We start from the raw sequence: 24,266 nt of genomic DNA, 5'->3' as shown, positions 1-24,266 counted from the left end.
CCGGGTGGACCTCCCCTGGCCAGATAAACGGCACCGCCGCGGGGAGGGGGAGGATGCCCCTGGCGACTGAGGGCTCCTTGTGCTCACTGAATGCTCATTTTTGACCCTGAAATGAGGGGAACCGGTTTTACAGATGAGGATACTGAAGCTCAGAGAAGTAGGCAGATGGCCAAAGCCGGAGTTCCGCACAGAACAGGGGACAGGGGGCATCGGAGGCCGGCCGGACGCGGGAGGGTTAAGCCCCGCTGGGCTCTTTTTAAACTGCAGAGGACGGACCGCCGGGATCAGCGGGAAATCCTGCCCCCTGCTGCTGCCGGCTGGGCTGGGCGGGACGTCGGGCGGGTCTGGGCGGCAGCCATGCTACACGGGTGGGGCAGGCCTGCAGGGAAGCCGCCAACCACAGCCAGGCTCAGAGCTCCAATAAATCTCCTACTGTGTGCTGCCAGGACTGCTCCGCGCCCTTGACCTGAATGGACTGGTGTGTCACCTCTGTGAAGGACACTCATGCCCAACTGGGGCACAGTCAGGAGAGCAGCTGGTGGAGCCAGGATTTGAACATGACGATTATGGGGACGCCCTCATCCACGGATCAGCAGCATTGGTTGAGCACCTATTGTGAGTCAGGCCTCTTGGTGCCAGGCATTCACAGGCATCATCCCAGAGAGTCCTTGCGACCTTTTCTTTTTTATTTTCTTCCTTTTTTTTTTTTTTTTTTTTTTGAGATGGAGTCTCGCTCTGTCGCTCAGGCTGGAGTACAGTGGCTGGATCTGGGCTCATTGCAACCTCTACCTCCAGGGTTCAAGCGATTCTCCTGCCTCAGCCTCCCGAGTAGCTGGGATTACTGATACCTGCCACCACGCCCGGCTTTTTGTATTTTTAGTAGAGACAAGTCCACCATGTTGGCCAGGTTGGTCTCGAACTCCTGACCTAAGGTGATCTGCCCGCCTCCGCCTCCCAAAGGGCTGGGATTACAGGTGTGAGCCACTTGCCTGGCCTGTGTGACCTTTTCAAAGGCGTTTTCTCACCTCAGCGCCCCCCATGGCGCTTCCTCCAGTGAGGAAGGCAGTAACTAGCAATCCTCAAGGCTGACACCTGCGTGGCACCTACTGTGTGCTGGGTCTCTTTGGGCACTGGAAATCAACAGCAAAACAGCAGGGAACCAAGCAGAGCCAGCTCTCAGGGCCTGTTGTCCAAGTCTGGCAGGGAGGCAGCCCCAGGGCAGAGACAGGGATGAGGTGCAGAGAAGACAGGGATGGAGCCGGGTGAGGGTGTGGGTGTGAGGGGGGCTGCAATTTAAAATCCCTCATCAGGAAAGGAGGTGAGGGAGGAAGGTCGGGATATCTGGAGAGGGAGAGGGAACGGCCAGTGCAAAGGCCCCATGATGGGCATGTGTCCGGCATGCTCAAGAAGACTGGGGAGGTGGCTGAGGCTGGAGTGCAGGGAGGTGGGTGAGGGAGGAGGTAGAGAGATTAGAGAGACCCCAGGGACGGTTAAGCAGGGCCTTAGGGGCCGTGTCTCTTTTGAGGGACATGGGAGCCATGCAGTGATTTAGAGCAGGGGTGGTTGGCTTAGGTCTTAATATTCCCGGCCGGGCGCGGTGGCTCACGCCTGTAATCCCAGCACTTTGAGAGGCCGAGGCGCGCGGATCACCAGATCGGGAAATCGAGACCATCCTGGCTAACACAGTGAAACCCTGTCTCTACTAAAAAAATACAAAAAAATTAGCCAGGCGTGGTGGCGGGCACCTGTAGTCCCAGCTACTTGGCAGGCTGAGGCAGGAGAATGGTGTGAACCTGGGAGGCGGAGCTTGCAGTGAGCCCAGATCGTGCCACTGCACTCCAGCCTGGGCGACAGAGCGAGACTCCGTCTCAAAAAAAAAAAAAACATTCCCTGGGGCTGCTGTGGTGGGCCAGGGCAGGAGCTGGAGCCTCAGAGGAAACCAGGTGGTGAGAGGGCGCTGGATTCTGGCCATATTGTGAGGGGAGAGCTGATGTGCTGGTGGATTGGTTGAGTGTGAGGACGGAATCCAGGACAACTCCCAGGGCTGAGCACTGGGAGGGTGGGGGTGCCAACACCTGGGGACGGGAGGGCTGCTGTTAACAGTTTCATCTTCAAAATACCCCGATGAGCTATGATACTCTTAGGTGTTCTCATTTTACAATTTGGGGAAACTGAGGCCCAGAGAAGGCATGGGATATGTGTAGCCAGCAGCTGTGCAGGAATTTGACTCCTGCTTTTACCTACCTTGCTGCATTTTGGGGTTTTGGACATGGATGAAGTTGGACGGAACCCAGGCTCTGTCATTGGTCATTGGGTGGGATGGTGAAGCTCCTTGAGCCTCAGTGGCACCATCTGCAGAATGGGACAGTAGTAGTAGTTACATCATGGGGTTGTGAAAAATAATGCCACTACCCAGCTCAGTGTGGCCTGGCTCAGCATATCCACTTCTCTGGGGAGGAGGGATTATAAAGAGATTCCTTCTGCTGGGCGCGGTGGCTCACGCCTGTAATCCCGGCACTTTGGGAGGCCGAGGCAGGTGGATCATGAGGTCGGGAGATCGAGACCATCCTGGTTAACACGGTGAAACCCCGTCTCCACTAAAAATACAAAAAATTCTCTGGGTGTGGTGGCGGGTGCCTGTAGTCCCAGCTACTCCGGAGGCTGAGGCAGGAGAATGGCGTGAGCCCGGGAGGTGGAGCTTGCAGTGAGCAGAGATCAGAGATTGCGCCACTGCACTCCAGTCTGGGCGACAGAGCGAGACTCCGTCACACACACACACACACACACACACACACACACACACACACACACACACGAGATTCCTTCCTCCTTCTCTCCCATGAGCTGTGGCTTGTAATAAGAGGCCTGTTCTAGACCACAGCCTCCCACCTGATTCTAGGACATGTAGCTGCTATGGTGCAGACCTCACTGGGGGGTCAGACCCCTGGCCCAGGGCATGGTAGACCGTAGCTTTGACCCCCTCTGTCATGTGGTGGCCCAGGGCCTGTGGGGCCACCTCTGGGAAAGCCTCAGCCTCTACATGGTCTCCCTTGTTCCTTGCAGGACCAAGAGAAACCACAGAAACTGCTGGAGGGACAGGAGGTTTGGGCTATAGAGACCCTGAGCCCATCTGCACGGACCCTTGAGGCCACCCACCTCTATGCACAGAATGCTGTGGCTCCCATGTGGGCTCCTTCTGGCCTTTGGCCAGAGGGCACATAGCCAGTTTCTTGCGCCCACTGCTGGGTGCCAGCCAGCAGCCTGCTTGGCCTTGGTTGCAGCTAGAGGTCAGATGATGGCTGTGGCAAAACTCTCATTGTGGCCTACATCCCTGCTACCGGGCAGCTCCAGGAACCTCTGGCACTGGTTGGATTAGAACTCCAAATTCTCCAGTCTGGACTGAGGCTCTGAGCACAGCCCAGGCTAAGTGAGGGACTCGCAGGAGGCTTCCGGCTGCTGTGTCCAGGTGTGGGCTCAGCTCCAAGGACACCTGCTGGTCAGCTCCTGCTCTGGCTGTGGGACAGGTGACCCTGAGCTGCCTCCAGTGCCCTTCAGAAAGAGACACGCAAAACTGGAAAACCCAAGTGGGCTCTTTCCAACCTGCCTGCATCACACTGTCCTCACTGCCGGCCCTGCGCCTAGCAGATCTGTCAGGAGTGGGGTAGGAGGGGACAGCACGAGGGCCAGCTGTTGTCCCTGTCACAGACTGCACAGTCCTCAGCCCCACAGCTGCTGGTGCTGCTGTTGCTGCAGCCCTGTGCTGTTCCCCGTCGAGCAGGGGAGCCAATCCCTGTGGGCATAGATCAGTCTCCCCATGGACCCCGCCACCTTTGCCCAGGCCTGTGCCATGTGGCCTCGTGGGACCTCAAGTTTGTGTTGGCAACTTTTAGTCTAGGTGCTTTTGGGGAGTTTGACCAGGGTGTGGGTAGAGGCTAGGCTTTTTCTCCACCTGCTCTGCTCTCTGCCCTGCCCACTTCCTTCATGCCCTGGCACCAGCCAGCTTCCTGCAGCCCTTTGAGACAGGCTTGGAATCCATGCTGCCTGAGGGAATCTGTGCCCAGAGCATCCAGAAGTTTCTTTGGGCTGAGAAAAATAGACCTGCCTGCTGTAAACATCTCTACCAGGGCTATTTAGTGCCAGTGACAAACCCCTCTCGGCAGGGACATAAGGCTACTCCTGGGGAGCCTATGCAATGCCAGAGTCCGACAGATGCTTGTGCAGTAGCAGCTTCCAGAGCAGGCTGCTTGTCTTCCCTTAGTGCTGGCAGCATGCGGGTCATGTCAGAGCACCCATCCTTTTCAGAAGCAGGTGCCTGTATACAGTGGGTTGGTGGGAGGGTGAGCGTGCGGGGCCTGGAGGGCGACCACCCTTAGCTCAATTCAGCCTCTCAATGGCAAGTCCTCCCTTGACCTCTCTATTCCCATCTCAGCTGACGTGTGGCTGTCCTATGTTACCTGCCTTGAAGGTTATTGGGAATTAAACGCACAGAGGTACTTAGCGCAGTGCCTGGCACGACGCAGGGACCCAGTGATGCCCTCGTCGAGTTTGGGCCTCCTAGGTATGTGTGCATCTTGGCTCTGACACACCAAGGCTGCGGTGAGAGCGTCCTCGGCCCCTTGAGGAACAGTGCTGGACTGGCGTGCAAGGTAGAGCAGGGCAGCTGGGGTCCCAGAGGTCTTTTGGGGCATGGCAAGCGTGCTTGGAGCCACCAAATGGTTTTGAGACTGGAGATGACCTCCCGTGTCAAGTTGGTTTGGGCCAAGTGTGGTGGCTTACGCCTGTAATCCTAGCACTTTGAGAGGTCAAGGTGGGATGATCACTTGAGCCCAAGTTGAGACCAGCCTGGGCAACAGTGAGACCTGGTCTCTACAAAAACATCAAAAAAATTAGCCGGGTGCTACACCTGTAGTCCCAGCTACTCAGCTCAGGAGGTGAAGCTGTGATTGCACCACTGTACTCCAGCCTTGGTGAGAGCAAGACCATCTCAAACAACAAAAAACCTCACAAACCTTGGTCTGGCTTCTGAGGAAGGGCTGGAGATACTGAGGGGAGAAGCAGGGAACCCAGTGAGGTGGCGTCATGGAGGTGGGGGCTGTGGGTGGATTTGCACCGTTCTGGATTTGGAAGAGAGCTAGGTTGGGGGCTGGGGTTTGAGAATGGGTCATGGATGACTCCAAGGTTTGGGGCAGGTGTGTGTTTGCTGAACTGGGGTGTAGGCAGGACGGGACAAACGCAAGCCCTGCTCTACACCCATCATGCACCCAAGCCGAGTTGGCCCTAGGGAGAAAGGGCTAAAGCCACAGTATGGAAAGGACAGCCAGGCAGTGTGGGGGCTCAGGGGAGCGCGATGCTAGCCTTGGGGCCTTCCTGCATTTAGGGATAGGAGAAAAAGGAAGCAATGAAGGAGATGGGAGAATAGAGAAGGAAAGACCATTGATTTGGCAACATTAGAGGTGGGTGGTGACTGAGAGCTGCTGGTTTTAGTGCAGGTGAAGAATGAAGTGGGTTCCAGAGAGGGAGGGGTGGACAAAGCTCTTTCCATGCGCTTCCTGTAGAAAGGAAGGGCCAGGAAGATGGTTTGATGGAGGGAAGGGGATGATGGCTGGTTAAGGGAGGGTTTTCCAAACGCAGGGAGTCAAACACATATTAGAACAGGAAATGACCAGGGAAAGAAACAGCAGAGGTGCACACAATGCATGCCCAGAAGTGCTGGGGATGAGAGGACCCGACCCAGTCCGCCTGAGAGGGATCGTCCCTCACCTGAGGGAGCAGCCCCTTAGATGCTCCTAGTGCCTGATCCGTGATCCCATGGAAGGCAAAGTTATTTCCAGTTCTTCCTGTGCCTCCCTTACCTGGAAGGCACCCCTCTCCTGGGTGGGGTGGGAGCATGCTCCCAGCAGACACACAGTGACTGTGGAACAGAGGCCGAGAAGGATGACTGTTTATAAACATTTGGAATTTTATTTAAAAAAAAAAAAAACATCACAACCATGAACATTGTTACAGTTAAGAGGCCCTCTTGGTTCTCCACAATGATACTGAGCATGCTCACAAGGGGTTCCCATTGTTAAAGTCTTAGTTAAACAACCATTTTTAAAAGAAGGAAAAAAAAACTCCGCACACTACCATTTAACTTGTTTTAATGTTTCTTCACAAATGTTGAAAAATACTAAAGTACAGACAAGGAATAATCATAATGTTGTGGCCAACATTATAAATATGGAATTATAAATTTAAAACATTTTCTGGTTTAAAAAATAAATCTGGTAGTCAATGCAGCTCTGCGGGGTCTCTGCATCTAGTAGGGCCGATCTCTGCGCTCCTGACGGTGCTCGCCTCTGCAAGGTAAAAGCGGGCCCTTCGGTTAGAATGGGAAGGGGTGAGGAAGCCCTTCCAGAGCCCCCAGGTGCCCCTTCCTGGCTCCTCCCAACAAGCTTCCTAGCGCCCTGAGGACTTGCGCCAACCAAGCTGGGAGGGGCTGTCCTCCTCCTGTGCCTGGCGGCTCACAGCTGCTTCTCACCAGCACTCACTTATCCATTTTTCCAGGTCCTCCACGTCCTCCTCTTCTTCCTCCCATCTGTTCCATCAAAGGTCCAGGGGGCCCCCCAGGGCCACCTCGTCTTCCTCCACCAAAGCCACCTCGGTCCATGCCCCGGCCACCACGGAAGCCACCTCTGTCTCCACCACGGCCACCTCTGAACATTCCACCGGGACCACCACGATCCATGAGGCCACCTCTTCCTCCCCGCATGCCACCAGGGCCACCTCTGCCACGATCACCACCTAAGGTGAGAATAGCAGGGCGAAAGCAGTCAGTGGGTGGCTGCAGAGGCCCCGTGGACACTGTGGAAGCTGCTCTGCTTCCTTCTCTCACAGCAGAACAAACCAGACACTTCACTCAATCTCAGCATCGGGCTGACAATTTAGAAATGAGGACACGACAACTCAAAGTTGTTAAGCAGAGGGCAACTGCAGTTTACCAAGCCCACAAATAAGAAAAGAGGTTTAGCACCAGGAAGCTGAGGGGACACTCATGAAACCTGCACCTACCCGGGGGCGGGAAGGGTGGCGGGAGGAAGCCTTCAGGCTTTGGGGCCTTACACTGGTTGCACTCTGTTCTCCAGGCGAAGTTCTGGTTTCCACAACCCCTGCATACAATTACATCACAGCAGAAATCACCAATTGAACTAAGGAAGATAAACAAGGAAAGGTGGTGTGTGAACAGGTACACACTCACTATCAAGAGGATCTATGTACACCCATGCTGTAGGGCACAGCCTCAGGCAGCATTGCACCCACAGGACAGGTCAAATCAATCTTCAGAAGGCTCTGAAGCATCCAGTGAATGGCTGACTAGTGTCCCTAACCAGCCATCAGGGTCATCATTCTGTTCCTCTAGACAGAGCAATCCACTCTAGAGTGGGGATGGGGTGAGGGAAGGGTGGCTTCACTCGTAGGGTATCAATTTGCCAAGACAAGTACATACGGATTGGGACACTGCCAGTCTCCAGCTCGGTGCTGGACGTTTCCTCCTCCAGAGGGGTTCCCTCGGGAACCCCGGGGTCCTCTTGGAGGGAAGCCTCCTCTATCTCCTCCACGGCCTCCCATGCGACCCATGGGTCCCCCAGGACCTCCTGGGCCTCCTGGACCTACAAGAAACAGCAAATCATTTCTCTGTAGCACCACATTTGCTATAGGAAATAAAAATCACTAAGTAAACCCACAGATACTACTGCTGTCACTTCCCCATCACCTGTCCCGTGTTTCCGTGTGGCTCAGGCCATCAGCCCCCTTCCCTGTGAGGAGCGTGTTCCACGTGCTCTACAGAAACAGAGCTCCCACAATTTTTTTTTTGGAGACGGAGTCTCGCACTGTTGCCCAGGCTGGAGTGCAGTGGCACGATCTTTGCTCACTGCAACCTCCACCCCCCAGATTCAAACAATTATCCTGCCTCAGCCTCCCGAGTAGCTGGGATTACAGGCATGCACCACCATACCCGGCTAATTTTTGTATTTTTAGTAGAGAGGGAGTTTCACCATGTTGGCCAGACTGGTCTTAAACTCCTGACCTCAGGTGATCCGCCCACCTCAGCCTCCCAAAGTGCTGGGATTACAGGCGTGAGCCACTGCACCTGGCTGAACTCCCACAATTCTGTAAGGAATAGGCATGTCTATACAGACACAACCAAAGCTGAATAAATGGCAGTCTGGAGTTGACAGGCAGAGTGCCTTCCAGCCTCCCATGTTCTTCTCTTCCTTTTACTCCCAACAAACATTCATTGTTAGCTCTCAATAGTCTAGTATTGACTCTACACACAATTTTATATTTCTTCACTCTAATAATCAAGTTTCTCAAGGGTATGAAGTGTACTGAAAACCTTTTAATGTAACATAGGAGCTCAGAAAAAGTACCTCCGCGGAGTGGTGGTGGCATCCCTCTGCCCTCACGGGGTGGCATACCACCCCGCATACTGTTCATTGGAGGCTTCTTCCGAGCAAGGGAGACTTTAAGTTTGCTCCCTTGAAAATCTTTCCCTGGAACAAGACAACAGAACATCAATTACTCCCCTATACTCCCTGTTCACCAACTCCACATCATCATCAAATGACCACTCCCAGATGCATTAGGTCTGCCTGTAATCTTCTCTAAGATCTTTAATGACACGGCCAGAAAAAGGCTTTTTTTGAGATGGGGGTCTCACTCTGTTGCCTGGGCTGGAGTGCAGTGGCACAGCTCACTGCAGTTTCAATCTCACTTGCTCAAGCAATCCTCCCAAGTAGCTGGGACTACAGGCATGCATCACCATGCCCGACTAATTTTACAAAATTGTTTGTAGAGGCAGTGTCTCACTAGGTTGCCCAGGCTGCTAGTGAACTCCTTGGTTCAAGCAATCCTCCTGCCTTGGCCTCCTAAAGTGGTAGGATTATAGGCAAGAGCCATTGTGCCTGGCCAGAAAAAGGCCATACTTAAATACACTTAAAAACCTTCCTACAGCCTGACCAACACGGTGAAACCCCATCTCTACTAAAAAATACAAAAGTTAGCTCGGCGTGGTGACATGTGCCTGTAGTCCAGCAGCTACTCGAGTGGCTGACGCACAAGATTGGCTTGAACCTGGGAGGTGGAGGTTGCAGTAAGCTGAGATGGCTTGCGTCACTGCACTCCAGCCTGGGTGACAAAGTGAGATCATCTCAAAAAAAAACAACACAAGCAAAAAACACTGTCTACCATAAGGAGGAAAATAAGCTGGTGGGAAGCTGACTGCATGGCCAAGAAAACAGAACCAGGACTTGTTATTTGACACTTTCTTTGAGACAGCGTCTTGCTCCGTTGCCCAGGTTGGAGTGCAGTGGTGCAATCTCAGCTCACTGGAGCTTCAAAGTCCCCGGGCTCAAGTGATCCTCCCACCTCAGCCTCCTGAGTGGCTGGTACTATAGGTATAGGAGTGTGCCACAACACCTGGCTAATTTTTGTATTTTTTTTTGTAGAGACAGGGTTTTGCCATGTTCCCCAGGCTGGTCTCAAGCCCCTGGATTCAAGCAATGCACCAATGTTGGCCTCCCAAAGTGCTGGGATTACAGGTGCAAGCCACTGGACATGGCCAAGTCATTCAATGCTTTCAAGTTGGTTTTGTCTGAAGTGAAATCCCACCATTAATGTCAAGGCCTCATTTAAATATATATATTTATCTATATGCAAATGTACACTGGCTAAGATGTTCTTTTGAAGGGTTTTCTGTACCTTCTGATAATCTGTGCTTAGGAAGTGTTTGCCACTTTAAGCAAGGTTGATTTGTAATACTAATGCCTGAAAATAAAGGGATCTCCAAATCCAGGGTCAATGGCTGGGTGCTAATACTACTGAAGGGAGACCGGCCATCTGCCTCCCCCAGGAAGAGATGGAAGGTCTTCTTGCTCCTATGGTTCACAAGTTTCTCCCTCATGCCATATTCTATAGCCAGGGAGATTAAGAATGCCAGTGAGTACATCTCACCATCAAACCATTCCACGGCAGCCTTGGCAGTGGGTGGGTCTTCATAGGACACTGTAGCATCGCCTTTGGGCTTTCCTGTTTCCTTGTCCAGGTAGATGTGGATCATGGGTTGCCCAGTTCTCTTGTTCATCTAGACAAAGAATAGCATAGTTAGGCACGACTAGAATATACTAATTTGGGAGAAAAAAGTCCAGGCAAAATCCAGGAAAAGTACCAATTTTTCACATGTAGTAAGTCACTAAATGTCACCGTTTCTCCGCTTTTAAGTTTTTCAGAATTCTAAGTTATTTTCTCCTCTATCCCTGCTTTATCATAAAAACCAAAGTAGACCAAAGTGTGGAAGTGAACAGGATAGGCCCCACTCCTGCCTTAGCCATCTTCTGATGCTGGTTTGCCTGCCCTGGCATTTTCTATGCCCAGACAGGTACCCACTGAGCACAGCCACCTCGTAGGGGTAGTCAGACTTTGATACCACCACATAAGACATGACTGGCATAAAGAAAATTATCCTTAAACCGTGAAGGACAGTGTACAGGCTGTGAGTGAACTACAGGGATTCTTGGTTAGTCTAACACAGCCACTACTTCCTCCAGTTAGAACAGATGACTAGTCTTTCAGCTGAATATCAGATGTGGTTGACTTGAATTCAGGAGTTACCTTGTATAAGAATATCTTCACGTGTACTTTTTTGCATTATATATGCACACGATCAGTTTAGTCTGTAATTGTTTACATATATCCAGTAACACAAGAGCAATCTATTTATGGGACTTAAAAAAGACTACAACAGGATATATATATATTGATACCTCTGACTTAAAAAAAGGAACGTGATACCTAAAAACTGAAAAGAAAATATGGCAAAACTGTGGTATGAATAATGTGGAAATGCATTTTTTTCTTTTTTGTGAGACAGAGTCTCACTCTGTTGTCCAGGCTGGTCTCAAACTCCTGGGCTCAAGCAATCCTTGGGATCCTCCTGCCTTGGCCTCCCAAAGTGCTGGGATTACACATGTGAGCCACTATATCCAGCTTGGAAATCTATTTTAACATCTTTATTTCCAAAATTTTGATGGTAAATACTACTTTCTTAACCAGGATAAACTCCACATTCCTCAATAAACTACATGTTATATACATATTAAAAAGCAGTCTTTTTAATATGCTCAAGCCTGTACTCCCAGCTACTCAAGAGGCTTGAGGCTTGAACCCAGGAGGCGGAGGTTGCAGTGAGCTGAAATTGTGCCACTGCACTCCAGTCTGGGCAACAGAGCAAGACTCCATCTCAAAACAAAAAAGCAAACAAGGAGTCTTGCACAGGGTAGAATGTGACAGTAGACACTAGAAGCATTTTACTTTTGAGGTGTGTGTGATATCTGTGCACACACACACCTACAAGCAGGGAGAAATCACCTTATATAAGATTTACCAAAATCAACTGTATTTCCTTTTTTTTTTTTTTTTTTGAGATGGAGTCTTGCTCTGTCGCCAGGCTGGAGTGCAGTGGCGCCATCTCAGCTCACTGCAACCTCTGCATCCTGGGATCAACTGATTCTCCTGCCTCAGACTCCCAAGTAGCTCAACTACAGGCGCGTGTCACCACACCCGGCTAATTTCTGTATTTTTAGTAGATACGGGGTTTCACCACGTTGGCCAGGATGGTCTCGATCTCTTGACTTCGTGATCCACCCACCTCGGCCTCCCATAGTGCCGGGATTACAGGCATGAGCCACCACGCCCGCCCAAAATCAACTGTATTTTTTTTTTTTTTTTTTGAGGCGGAGTCTCACTCAGTCACCCAGGCTGGAATGCAGTGGCGCCATCTCAGCTCACTGCAAGCTCCACCTCCCAGGTTCATGCCATTCTCCCGCCTCAGCCTCCCGAGTAGCTGGGACTACAGGTGCCCGCCACCAAGCCTGGCTAATTTTTTGTATTTATAGTAGAGATGGGGTTTCATCGTGTTAGCCAGGATGGTCTCGATCTCCTGACCTCGTGATCTGCCCACCTCGGCCTCCCAAAGTGCTGGGATTACAGGCGTGAGCCACCGCGCCCGGCCAAATCAACTGTATTTCTATACACCAGTAATAACCAGAAAAGTGTCATTTAACGAAGACCACTAACCACAGCAACTTGAAAATAAACGAAACCTAGAAGTAAAACTAGTAAAATTTGCAAGACCTTTAAGGAAATCGATAGTCTTTACTGAAGATCTAAATAGGCTGGGTGTGGTGGCTCACACCTGTAATCACAGCACTTTGGGAGGCCTAGGTGGGTGGATCACGTGAGGTCAGAAGTTCAAGACCAGCCTGGCCAACATGGTGAAATCCCATCTCTACTTACAAAAATTAGCCAGGGGTGCTGGCAGGCGCCTGTAATTCCAGCTACTCGGGAGGCTGAGGCAAGGAGACCCGGGAGGCAGAGGTTACAGTAAGCCGAGACTGCGCCACTGCAATCCAGCCGGGTGAAGGAGTGAGACTGTCTCGAAGTAAAATAAAATAATAAATAAAGACAGGCCAGGCGCAGTGGCTCACGTCTGCAATCACAAAACTTTGGGAGTTGAGGCGGCAGATCACCTGAGGTCAGGAGTTCAAGACCAGCCTGACCAACATGGTTTCACCAAACCCCATCTCTGCTAAAAATACAAAAATTAGCTGGGTGTGGTGGCAGGCTACTGTAATCTTAGCTACTCAGGAGGCTGAGGCAGGACAATCGCTTGAACCCAGGAGCCAGAGGCTGCAGTGAGCCGAGATCACGCCACTGCACTCCAGCCTGGTGACACAGCAAGACTGTCTCAGTAAATAAATAAGCAAATAAATATACAAATAAATGGAGAAATAAAATCTTCATGGGGAAAAAAAGATCACTCAGTATCACAAAAATGTAAATTCTCCTGAAATTACTTCATAGATTTAGTAAATATTCAATTGGGGTTTTAAGGTTTTGAGGTTTATGGGGTTCATAAACTAACTCTAATACAGAAGAGCAAGAACTGAAAAACAGTCAAAATCCCTGAAGAAAAAATCTGCGTTACTAGCTATGAAGAATTAGCATAAAGACACAATAATTTGAGGTTGGGTGCAGTGGCTCATGCTTGTAATCCCAGCAATTTGGGAGGCTGAGGTAGGTGGATCACTTGAGGTGGCCAGGAGTTAGAGACCAGCCCGGCCAACAGGCAAAAATCCATCTCCACTAAAAATATAAAAATTAGTTGGGCGTGGTGGCATGTGCCTGTAAGTCCAGCTACCTCAAGAGGCTGTGGTGGGAGAATCACTTGAACCTGGGAGGCTGAGATTGAGCAACACTCTGTCCCTAGGGGTGGAGGAGGGAAGGCCAGGCGTAGGGGCTCACACCTATAATCCCAGCACTTTGGGAGGCGCCAAGGTGGGCAGATCACCTGACGTCAGGAGTTTGAGACCCGCCTGCCCAACACGGTGAAACCCCATCTTTACTAAAAAGACACAATTAGCTGGTGGCGCACACCTGTAATCCCAGCTACTTGGGAGGCTGAGGCAGGAGATTCACTTGAACAGAGGTTGCAGTGAGCCAAGACTTGCGCCATTGCACTCCAGCCTGGGCACCAAGAAGGAAACTCCGTCTCAAAAAAAAAAAAAGGCTAATCTTTTTTTAAAAAGGAACAAACCATAAGATGATACCTAGAAAGAAGTCAGGCAAAGGCAACCTTAGAAAACAACTCTCAACATCAATTCAATCTCTTTAAAATGCTCTGTGGTTTAAAGTTCTGCCAGATGACCTGGTTATGCTTTTACTGACCTTAACAACCCCACACTGCTTAAAGAAGTCTGCCAGATCATCTAGAGTCACACTGTCATTTAATCCTTGTACATAAATTGCACTGTTGTCAGAATCTTCATCTGGATCTACAGGTGGGCCTTTCAGAGACAACAAGACAGGAGAATTATTATCATGTATCTATAGGGGTTTCTTAACTACCTGATCACTACTGCCCAAGGATATTCATCATAAATCTAAGAAAACTACCAAGCATACTAAGAAGAATGCTATCAAACTTTTGGTTTACTTCACTTAAGGCAATTATGAGTAGATGCTCACATAGGATTTCCCAAACTGTCCTTGACAGCAAGAATATCACACTGGTCTATAAGGCTGCTGAACTCTACGCATGCATTTACCTCTGTACCATTAATTTACAAAGCACGATATGAAGCACAACTAGAATTCAAAATTACCTAGATCAAGATCTGGTCCTTCATCCATGGGTCCTGCCAACCAGGAAAGATCATATAAAATATTATTAGTGCACGTCTTGCAAGCTACAAACCTTACAAACACACATAGCTATCTACTATACCACCATTTGATGGGGATTCATTAAACTCAAAATGACCCGCACTGCTAAAATGGAGCAGTGCCTCTTTAACATCTGTGAAAGGTTTGCTAGGGTTTGCTTTTTTCCTTTGCTGGTTTGCTTCTAAACCATTAACCAAATACACTCTCAATGCTTATGTGCCAAATCAGTGTTAAATTTAAGTCAAAATTTTTCCTCTAAATAAACCAAATTTAAAAATTTATTCTCCCCCATATTACAGAAGCAGTTACTCAATACTTCAAGTTACCCTTTGTTTTGTAACCATAGGTTAACCTTATTACCCCTAAGACAATGCCGGCAGTACCCATTAGTCTCTTTTGTATAGATCATTTTTAAACCACTTATGAAACTAATAAAAAAATTATAGTTTTCTAAAAACTGACTGCATTTTTTTTTAAACACTATCTATGGTAATACTCAAAAACTTACCACCAGGCTTATTGAAGCCACCTCGCTCTCCAGCGCTGCTGGGGGGATAAACGAAGAAATGAAGGCCTTTCCCTTTAAAAGCCAGTACCGCTCTGAGCCTTGGGGGGGCTCGTGGGGAAGAAGGGCACTGGCTAAACACATCTCCAAACAATGCATCTCTCTCATCTTGTCACTATGCCTTTCTTCAGGGCAGCTTGCTCAAATTTCCTCAATATACAACCTTGCTTGTCTGATTGTACACACCAGTGTGGTTGGTTCCTTTCATTTCGGGGGCTGGTATTAATAGTGCAATACTTGGCAAATTAGCAAGAAAAAATAGATCCCAAACACCCACCCCGTCAGGTGAAAAACCAGAAGAGCTTGGTATAGAGGGGAGGAGCAAGTGGGGGTTAACTGCTGTGATAAACCTTTCCATGTTCATAAAGGTGCACCCTCAACCTCTCCCAAGGGAGAGCCAAATGAGGCCCAGGGTTTCCTAACAAGTCACAGTATAATAAAAGCAGGAGACAACCACATTAAATTCCTACAACACACATCAGAGGACGCATCCAGCCAATCTTCAGCATAAAGCCATACATCTCAGGGCACGAATAGATTTAACAATCGCTGTGAAAGGAGAATTTACAACAAATACCAAGGCTCAACGGACTGGGGGTGCAACTTTATAGACATATCAGTTAGAATAATGACTATGGCCATGTAAAATTACTTAAAGAGGGGAGAGGGAAATATGAATTGGACTTTTTGGGTTAGATTTTGTTTTCTTTAAAATTAAATAAAGGCAGCTCCCCAGTGGGAGGCCCTGAGTTTTTTCTAACCAGTATTGCACCTTTAATACCTGAATATACAATTTCAAGCTGTTGCATGCAGCTTTGTTTCCTTTTTAAAAGTACACACCATAAAATGTTCTCTCTCTTTAAACACAAAAGTTTACACTTTAATGTTACACAATTCTAGAGTATTATACCTCCTCTGGTTCATTACCAAACAACAAGTATGCAGTTACCAAAGTTACAGAAGGATTCCATTTATACAATGAATACATTTTGTTAAAAATATTCTATGTATATTTTTCCTCTCCATATGGACACCGTGTCTAGTCCCACTTTTCATTATGCTGCCGGCTGAGTACTGAGTACGGGTACTTTTTAAGTATTGAAGTGTATACAAGGCTCTCACTTTGTAACCTGTAGCATATAAATGCGACAAAGCATGTTAAAAAGTTTCCACGTTTAACAGCCAATGAAAATATCAAAATACTGAGGCAATGAAAAAGGGCATGTTAACAACATTGAGTGCCTTACCTGTAGAAGACACTGAAAACCATCACCACACCACAATAAAAAGGGGGGGAACGAGGGAAATGCCCGTCTATCCCCACAGGATCCGACAGACTGCTTCACAGTCTGTTGAAAAACCTATGGGGAAAGCCATGGTCTCTTCTATGGCTGCAAGAGAGACTTCTCATCCATAAAGAGGGGCCCCCTCTACTAGCAAAGTCTAGCACAATTAGTAGGATTATAACTTCTGGAGTATTTAAATAAACTTGAAATTGTATTTGCAATTTAAAAATACTAGGAATTCTAGGTGATTTGAGACGTGATGATAGTACTTTCAAGTGTCTATGTCTATTTTAAAACATCCAAAAAGAAGTGAAACCTTTATAATAGAGTATTTTCCAAATCAGAAGATTGATTTTACTTCATACCGAATCATTAAATTTTTGCCTGTTGTCAAACGACTTTCTTCCAATAAAGATTTCACTAAAGACTTTCTTAAAGTTATGCAGAATATGCAAAATAGTACTGTCCTTCAGTAGTGAAGAGTATTTGCTAATATGGAAGTTAAAGATCAACTTTAATTTTGAAGTTCATTCTATTTTTTTAAAAATGCTATTTAATTTTTCCTTGAATAGTGGCACACCGTATCAAATGTAAATATCTAACATTCTGCATAACTTTTTTTTTTCTTTACCAGTTTATATAGGGACAGAACACACACAGAACTAAGACTTCTGGATTATGTTAACCACCAATATTATAGCTCACCTTCATCAAAGTACAGACACCAGATAGGGAAAAGGGGATGGGAGAAGGGAGGGGAAGGGCAGGCAGAAGCAGCAGGGTTATGTCATTGATCTAAACAAAGTTTTCTAAACCAGATTGTGCCATCAATCAAAATGGTCAAACCGATTTAGACTTTCAACATCTCCAGTAGGAAGTGAGCCCATAATTATATACATTACTCTGCAAAATGCTATTGGATTTTTCTTTGCTCCATCCAAACTCTATGTAATCAGGTGCACCTCAGGCTATAGTTTAAGGATTATGGGACCAAAATCTTCATATGTTCAACGATTCTGAGTACAAACAGAAGTTGGGGACAAACACTGTGGAAAACAGCTGCATTCCTTTTCTGCAGTATATACACCAGGTATTTCAAGACAACCATTCAAAGGCAGTTAGTTAACAACTTAGGGTCATTAGAAGGGTTGTGTGTGTTCCATCCCAAATCTACTACCCACAGAGGCTTCTCACCTCTGGAAACCATGAAGGGAACTGAAAGCTCTGGTTTCAAAACCATTCTTTGTTCTCCCCGACCCAACAAAGTATACTGGCAGGGAAAGAAAATAAACTGCCACTTAATATATGCCACAAAGATGACATTTCCATGTTTTAGAAGATGGCTTGAGCTCAACAGATTGTCCATGGAAATGCAGAAATTAATTTCTTATGTCTTTCAGTCCCTTCTTTCCATTGAAAATCCTATGGATGAAACAAAATTAGGTAAAAGGAGAAAAGGTTTGCTCTTACCCCATTCCACCGCGTCCTCCTCCCCGCCCACCTCTGCTCATGCCTCCACGATCAAATCCCCCTCTTCCCCTGCCCCGGTTATCAGGGCCACTCATGCTCCGGTTCTCTCCTGGTCCGGAAAATCCTCCAGACTCCTGCCCATAAACACCCATGCTACTGGGGTGGTCCTGTCGGAATGAACCTGAGGAAAGAGTCACATCTGTAAGCCATGGACCAGCATTTACACCACTGCCTGATGTACTTTCTCCTGGAATCACAAAATCTTCAATTCCAAGGCACTAACCAAAGCACCATCTTCTTTACATCACGATAAAGCACCCTTAATAGGTAGGCTCTTTTAAGTTCAACAAAACTGCTGGTTCATCACAGCTGAAATAACCTTATATAGTTAGCCTATAATAAACCTCTTCTAAATAACAACAAAAAAAGCCCTCTGGCTAACATATAGTTTATAGGGTTCTATATCCTAAGATGTCTCCAAAAGCAGCTTCTTTTGAGCTAAACTCAAGAAATGAAAACAGAGCCAGGTTTCTTAGGGCTTTAGCACAGTGCTAGGGGCTGAGCTCCATAAATCAACACTACTCCTTTGAGTTGTTGAGAAATCCCCGTGGATAGAATGTAATTTAAAAAGAGCAATGATCCTAAATTCTGAAGATAATTATGTGTTTTGGTTACCTCTCTCCATACAGAAGAACTGCAAATATTCTGTGAGGAGGATTATTTTTCCCCCTTTCCTTTTCTATTTTCTTAAAGAATCTTTATGTATCTTTAAAAAGACAGGGTCTCACTATGTTGCCCAGGGTGGTCTCAAACTCCTGGTCTCAAGTGATCCTCCTGCCTTGGCCTCCCCCAAAGTGCTGGGATTACAGGTGTGAGCCACCATGCCTGGCCATTTTTCCCCTTAATGGATATAAACAAACAGCAACAAAAAAACATAGCTTTTACTTGACTATCAAAATCATAGTGGCCTGCAATAGCTGCCTCCCCACTTTACATTAATGACTGATAGGGAGGCCAAAAACGATGTTGAATTTACTCACTGCATACAACTTCCCCAAAGACAGCAGGGCTAGCAGTCTAAAACATTTTTTCTGATCAATTAGTATCTCTTTTCTTTTTTGCCAAGGCATACTAAAAACAAATTGGAAAAAAGCACTGAAATCTTCACGGGGGCATACAAGATGTTAGCTGGAATGCCATGCCCTAAAGATGTGTCCTGGATTCCAAAAGCAAACAATGGCAAAGAGTATTCCCCCTGTTCAAAAACTCCAAACGTGGCTGGGCGCAGTGGCTCATGACTGTAATCCCAACACTCTGGGTGGCTGAGGCGGGAGGATCACCTGAGGTCAGGAGTTCGAGACCAGCCTGACCAACATGGTGAAACCCCGTCTCTACGAAAAATACAAAAAATAGCTGGGCATAGTGGCAGGCGCCTATCATCTCAGCTACTCGGGAGGCTGGGGCAGGAGAATTGCTTGAACCAGGAGGCGGAGGCTGCAGTGAGCTGAGATGGCACCACCGTACTCCAGCCTCAGCCCCAAGAGTGAAACTCCATCTCAAAAGAAAAACAAACCAACAAAAAAAATCAACCCCACAAAAAAACTCTAAACACATTCATTCTTATTTGGTTTTCTCTCTTAGCAACTCACTCTGCTGCCCGTAGCTGCTGCTCTGTTGGCTATATTGACTTGGAGCTTGGCTGTAGGATCCAGTTTGGGGTGGGTAACTAGTGGGAGGCTGCTGCCCATAGCTGCTTTGTTGACCATAGCTACTCTGCTGTCCATAGCTGCTCGGCTGCCCATAGGTGTTCTGCTGAGAGTAACTGCTCTGATCATAACTAGTCGGCTGTGTAGAGGAATAGCTGAAAGAGAGAGAAGAGAAAAAAAAAAAAAGCTTTTTTAGAAAGAAGAGGCTTGTTATTTCAAATCCCCTGAATAAAAGAGACATTCACACCATGTGACACAGACATCCATAAAACAGTAGTTACTTTCTACACATCAACAATTTGAATTTCAACTCAGCAAATACTTTTGTGTTCAGAATAAAACATTAAATGGGAGGGTAAAAAAAAAAAATTTTTTTTTTTTTTTTTTTTTGAGACAGAGTCTTGCTCTGTTGCCTAGGCTGGAATGCAGTGGCGTGATCTCCGGTCACTGCAAGCTCTGCCTCCCGGGTTCATGCCATTCTCCTGCCTCAGCCTCCCGAGTAGCTGGGACTACAGGTGCCCACCACCACGCCTGGCTAATTTTTTTGTTTTTAGTAGAGACAGGGTTTCATCTTGTTAGCCAGGATGGTCTCCATCTCCTGACCTCATGATCCGCCCACCTCGGCCTCCCAAAGTGCTGGGATTACAGGCATGAGCCACGGTGCCCAGCTGGGAGGGGGAAATATTATAACCACCATCTGTATAATCCTTAAAGAGTTTTCTCTTAATCGCCACTCCCATTTAAAACAATGGTCATTTTCAGCTGGGAGCGGAGGCTCATGCATGTAATCCCAGCACTTTGGAAGGCTGAGGCTGGGGGAATGGCATGAACCCGGGAGGTGGAGTTTGCAGTGAGCTGAGATCCGCTACTGGACTCCAGCCTCGGCGACTTGGGAACAGAGTGAAGATTCCGTCTCCAAAAAAAACCCCAAAAAATCAGGCCAGGTGCGGTGGCTCACGCTTGTAATCTCAGCACTTTGGGAGGCCGAGGCAGGCAGATCATGAGGTCAAGAGATCGAGACCATCCTGGCTAACATGGTGAAACCCCCATCTCTACTAAAAAATACAAAAAATTAGCCGGGCCTGGTGGTGGGCGCCTGTAGTCCCAGCTACTCGGGAGGCTGAGGCAGGAGAATGGCGTGAACCCAGGAGGCGGAGCTTGCAGTGAGCCGAGATAGTGCCACTGCACTCCAGCCTGGGCGACAGAGCGAGACTCCGTCTCAAAAGAACAAAACAAAACGTCATTTTCAACTATATTCAAGGCAGGCAAATATGGGAGTTTAGATGCTTCCTGTATTGTGGCAAGAATATGCACTTGGGGAAGGCTGACCCAGTGAAATGGGGACTGAGAAAATACAGAGAGAGTGAAGTGAAGCATTCAGTTCCAAGCCTGCCCGCCAATAATCTCGAGTTAACGATTTTCTGAAGGGATAAGGGTACTCAACACAAAAATAGTAGTTTTCCTTCAAAGATTTGTCTTTGCTACTTTCAATCTTTCAGACATGCCCGATTAACTATGAAATCTGAGTATTAATAGAGGAAACTTCAGAATGAAGGAATTGTATGAAAGACAAATATTAAAATTATGTCAATTACATGGGAGAAATTAATAGATACATTCTTGCACAGAAATGAAGCTTGAAAAGAACTGGTATTGGCCAGGTTTGAAGGCTCATGCCTGTAATCCCAGCACTTTGGGAGGCCAAGGCAGGTGGATCACCTGAGGTCAGGAGTTTGAGACCAGCCTGACCAACATGGTGAAACCCCACCTACTAAAAATACAAAAATTAGCTGGGTATGGTGGCACACGCCTATAGTCCCAGCTACTCGAGAGGCCGCGGCAAGAGAACTGTTTAAACCTGGAAGGCAGAGGCTGCAGTGAGCCAAGACAGCGCCACTGCACTCCAACCTGGGCAACAGAGCAAAACTCCATCTCTTAAAAAAAAAAAAAAAAAAAAAAAAAAAAAAAAAGGGCCAGAAGCGGTGGCTCACACCTGTAATCCCAGCACTTTGGGAGGCAGAGACGGGTGGATCACCTGAGGTCAGGGGTTCGAGACTAGCCTGACCAACATGGAAAAACACCGTCTCTACTAAAAATACAAAATTAGCTGTGTGTGGTGGCACATGCCTGTAATGCCAGCTACTTGGGAGGCTGACGCAGGAGAATCACTTTAACCTGGGAGGCGAGGGTTGCGGTGAGCCAAGATCGCACCATTGCACTCCAGCCTAGGTAACAGGAGTGAAACTCCGTCTCAAAAAAACAAAACAAAACAAAACAAAACACACACAAAAACAAAAAAACCCATCTGGTATTAAGCTTTACAAATCATGATGAGAAACAGTAAGGACACATATTTTAAAGTCCGATTAAACTAGGCCAGGAAGTTCGAGGCTACAGGGGGCTACGACTGTGTCACTGTACCCCAGCCTGGACAACAGAGTGAGACCCGGTCTCCAAAAATAAACAAACAAACAAAGCTTCTAACACACCACATCCCTCACCATTGCTGTATGAATTCAATAATCTCTGTGTACCTATCCAACTTGCCAGATTAACTGCTATTAACTGCTCTCAATGCAATAGGTACGAACCTGCTCTGTGGAAGAAGGGTTGTAAGCCCTACCCACTTTTGCTCCAAGCTGGCTGTATGGAGAGACACCCAATCAATTCTACTTGTTCCTAAACCTGTTCACATCTGCTGCAAAACAATGAAATGAGTGCAAAAAAGGGAATCGCTACTTCTAGCAAAACTTCCAGGGCACAATTCAAACAATTTGAAAACCCACATCTAATTAAACATGGGTTAAGAAAACTTGCAGGCTGGGCATGGTGGCTCACACCTGTAATCCCATAATCCCAGCACTTTGGGAGGCCAAGGTGGGCGGATCACTTGAGGCCAGGAGTTCAAGACCAGCCTGGCCAACATTGTGAAACCCTGTATCTACCAAAAATACAAAAACTGGGCCAGGCGCAGTGGCTCATGCCTGTATTCCCAGCACTTTGGGAGGCCGAGGCAGGCGGATCACCTGAGGATGGGAGTTCAAGACCAGCCTGACCAACATGGAGAAACCCCGTCTCTACTAAAAATACAAAATTAGCCGGGTGTGGTGGCGTCTGTATCTAATCCCAGCTACTAGGGAGGCTGAGGCAGGAGAATCGCTTGAACCCAGGAGGCAGAGGTTGCCGTGAGCCAAGATTACGCCATTGCACTCCAGCCTGGGCAACAAGAGCAAAACTCCATCTCAAAACAAACAAACAAACTGGCTGGGCGCAGGGGCTCACGCCTGTCATCCCAGCACTTTGGGAGGTGGAGGCGGGTGGATCACCTGAGGTCAGGAATTCCAGACAAGCCTGGCCCACATGGTGAAACCCTGTCTCTACTAAAAATACCAAAAAAAAAATTTTTTGCCAGGTGTGGTAGTGAGCACTTGTAATCCCAGCTACTCAGGAGGCTGAAGCAGGAGAATCACTTGAACCCAGGAGGTGGAAACTGCAGTAAGCCGAGATTGTGCCATTGCACTCCAGCCTGGGCAACAAGAGCGAAACTCCATCTCAAAACAACAATAAAACAAAAAGAAAAGTTAGTCAGGTGTGGTGGCATGCACTTGCAGTCCCAGCTACTCGGGAGGCTGAGGCATGAGAATCCCTAGGAGGCAGAGGTTGCAGTGAGCGGAGATCGTGCCACTGCACTCCAGCCTGTGCAACAGAGTGAGACTCTGTCTCAAAAAAGAAAACTTGGCCAGGCGATAATAATAAAAATAAAATAAAAAGAGTTGGCCCAAACATTAAAAGGTTAGTGCATGAATGAACCTTTATGTGTTAGGTAAAATGTAAAATGATTAAGGTGAATTATAATGCCCTGCGCTTTACTTATCCTAACTGCATTGGGGAAGATGGCTCTTACATCTATTTACATGCTTTCATATACTTCTGCTTCCCATCTGAGTTAACTAAAACAGCAAAAGGAAGAAACTTAAAGAAAGAACTTAGAGTGGTAAAAATGTTTTTGTATTTAGAAAGAATAGTTATTAGCTGGGCCGGGTGCGGTGGCTCACGCCTGTAATCCCAGCACTGTGGGAGGCCGAGATGGGTGGATCACGAGGTCAGGAGATCGAGACCATCCTGGCCAACACAGTGAAACCCTGTCTCTACTAAAAATACAAAAAATTAGCCGGGCGTGGTGGCGGGCACCCGTAGTCCCAGCTACTTGGGAGGTTGAGGCAGGAGAATGGCGTGAACCCAGGAGGCGGAGCTTGCAGTGAGCCGAGATCGCGCCACTGCACTCCAGCCTGGGCGACAGAGAGAGACTCCGTCTCGGGGGGGGGGGGGAAAAAAAAGAATAGTTATTAGCTGCCAGACAACACTATGGGACCCTAGACCTGAGGCTTTAATGTAACCAAGTATGGTCAGATGACTCATCACTGCGACAGTCAGATAACATACCTTAGCTGAAGAGGTCAAAGCAAGCTGGTCAACAACCTGAAAAAAACTGTTTTGTCACTGTTTTTGTTTTGCCACAAAAAGTAGACTGACCTGGTAGGAGGGTAGGATGGAGGTGCGGTGACTGGCTGCATGGGGTAGCTCCCAGGTACCTGGGGATAACTGTAGTTACTCTGTCCATATCCTAGGCTGGGCTGGTTGTAACCCCCTGTGCTAGATTGAGGTTGACTAGTCTCAGTGGGCTTGTTTCCATCCTGCGGTCTAAGAGGAGAAATAATAAATAAAATTAAAAAGTGACTTTTTTTGTGTGGTTGGTCAACCACAAAACTCCTGGGTAAGAATGCTACAAAGCTACGAGCAATAAGCAATGTTATGATTAAGCCTGGAAATAAATACAATAATAAATACAATCCTAAAGTAAACTACATCAAACTCAGTGTCGGTCCAACTATATTTGCTTGAAGACAACACTAAGGAAGGGGGAGAATCAATCATATCCACAGAAGAGACATTAATATGCTCCATTCATCACAGTAA

The 24,266-nt window shown here is 47.7% G+C and overlaps 1 protein-coding gene across 50 annotated transcripts in view; it reads right to left on the bottom strand.

The window, feature by feature from the left end:
• Window positions 1–5,935: 5,935 nt before the first annotated feature.
• The window catches only part of EWSR1 (EWS RNA binding protein 1), a 32,322-nt gene continuing 13,991 nt past the window's right edge, over window positions 5,936–24,266 (bottom strand). For 4 of the 50 annotated variants that reach the window (XM_054675431.2, XM_054675425.1, XM_054675430.1 and 1 more), the window contains 12 exons: window positions 23,823–23,990; window positions 19,233–19,444; window positions 17,584–17,764; window positions 14,771–14,805; window positions 14,202–14,234; window positions 13,765–13,883; window positions 9,994–10,123; window positions 8,412–8,534; window positions 7,487–7,649; window positions 7,051–7,148; window positions 6,531–6,783; window positions 5,936–6,338 (listed from right to left, as the gene is read on the bottom strand). In XM_054675431.2, the coding sequence (XP_054531406.1) occupies window positions 6,299–6,338; window positions 6,531–6,783; window positions 7,051–7,148; window positions 7,487–7,649; window positions 8,412–8,534; window positions 9,994–10,123; window positions 13,765–13,883; window positions 14,202–14,234; window positions 14,771–14,805; window positions 17,584–17,764; window positions 19,233–19,444; window positions 23,823–23,990 (1,555 nt within the window). In that variant the 3' untranslated portion in view covers window positions 5,936–6,298. 50 annotated transcript variants of the gene reach the window in all.

The sequence above is a fragment of the Pan troglodytes genome, chromosome 23, assembly GCF_028858775.2.
Source record: "Pan troglodytes isolate AG18354 chromosome 23, NHGRI_mPanTro3-v2.0_pri, whole genome shotgun sequence".
Classification (NCBI taxonomy): Eukaryota; Metazoa; Chordata; class Mammalia; order Primates; family Hominidae; genus Pan; species Pan troglodytes.
The sequence above is the reverse complement of the archived record's forward strand: the minus strand, read 5'-3'. Positions and strand labels throughout refer to the sequence as shown.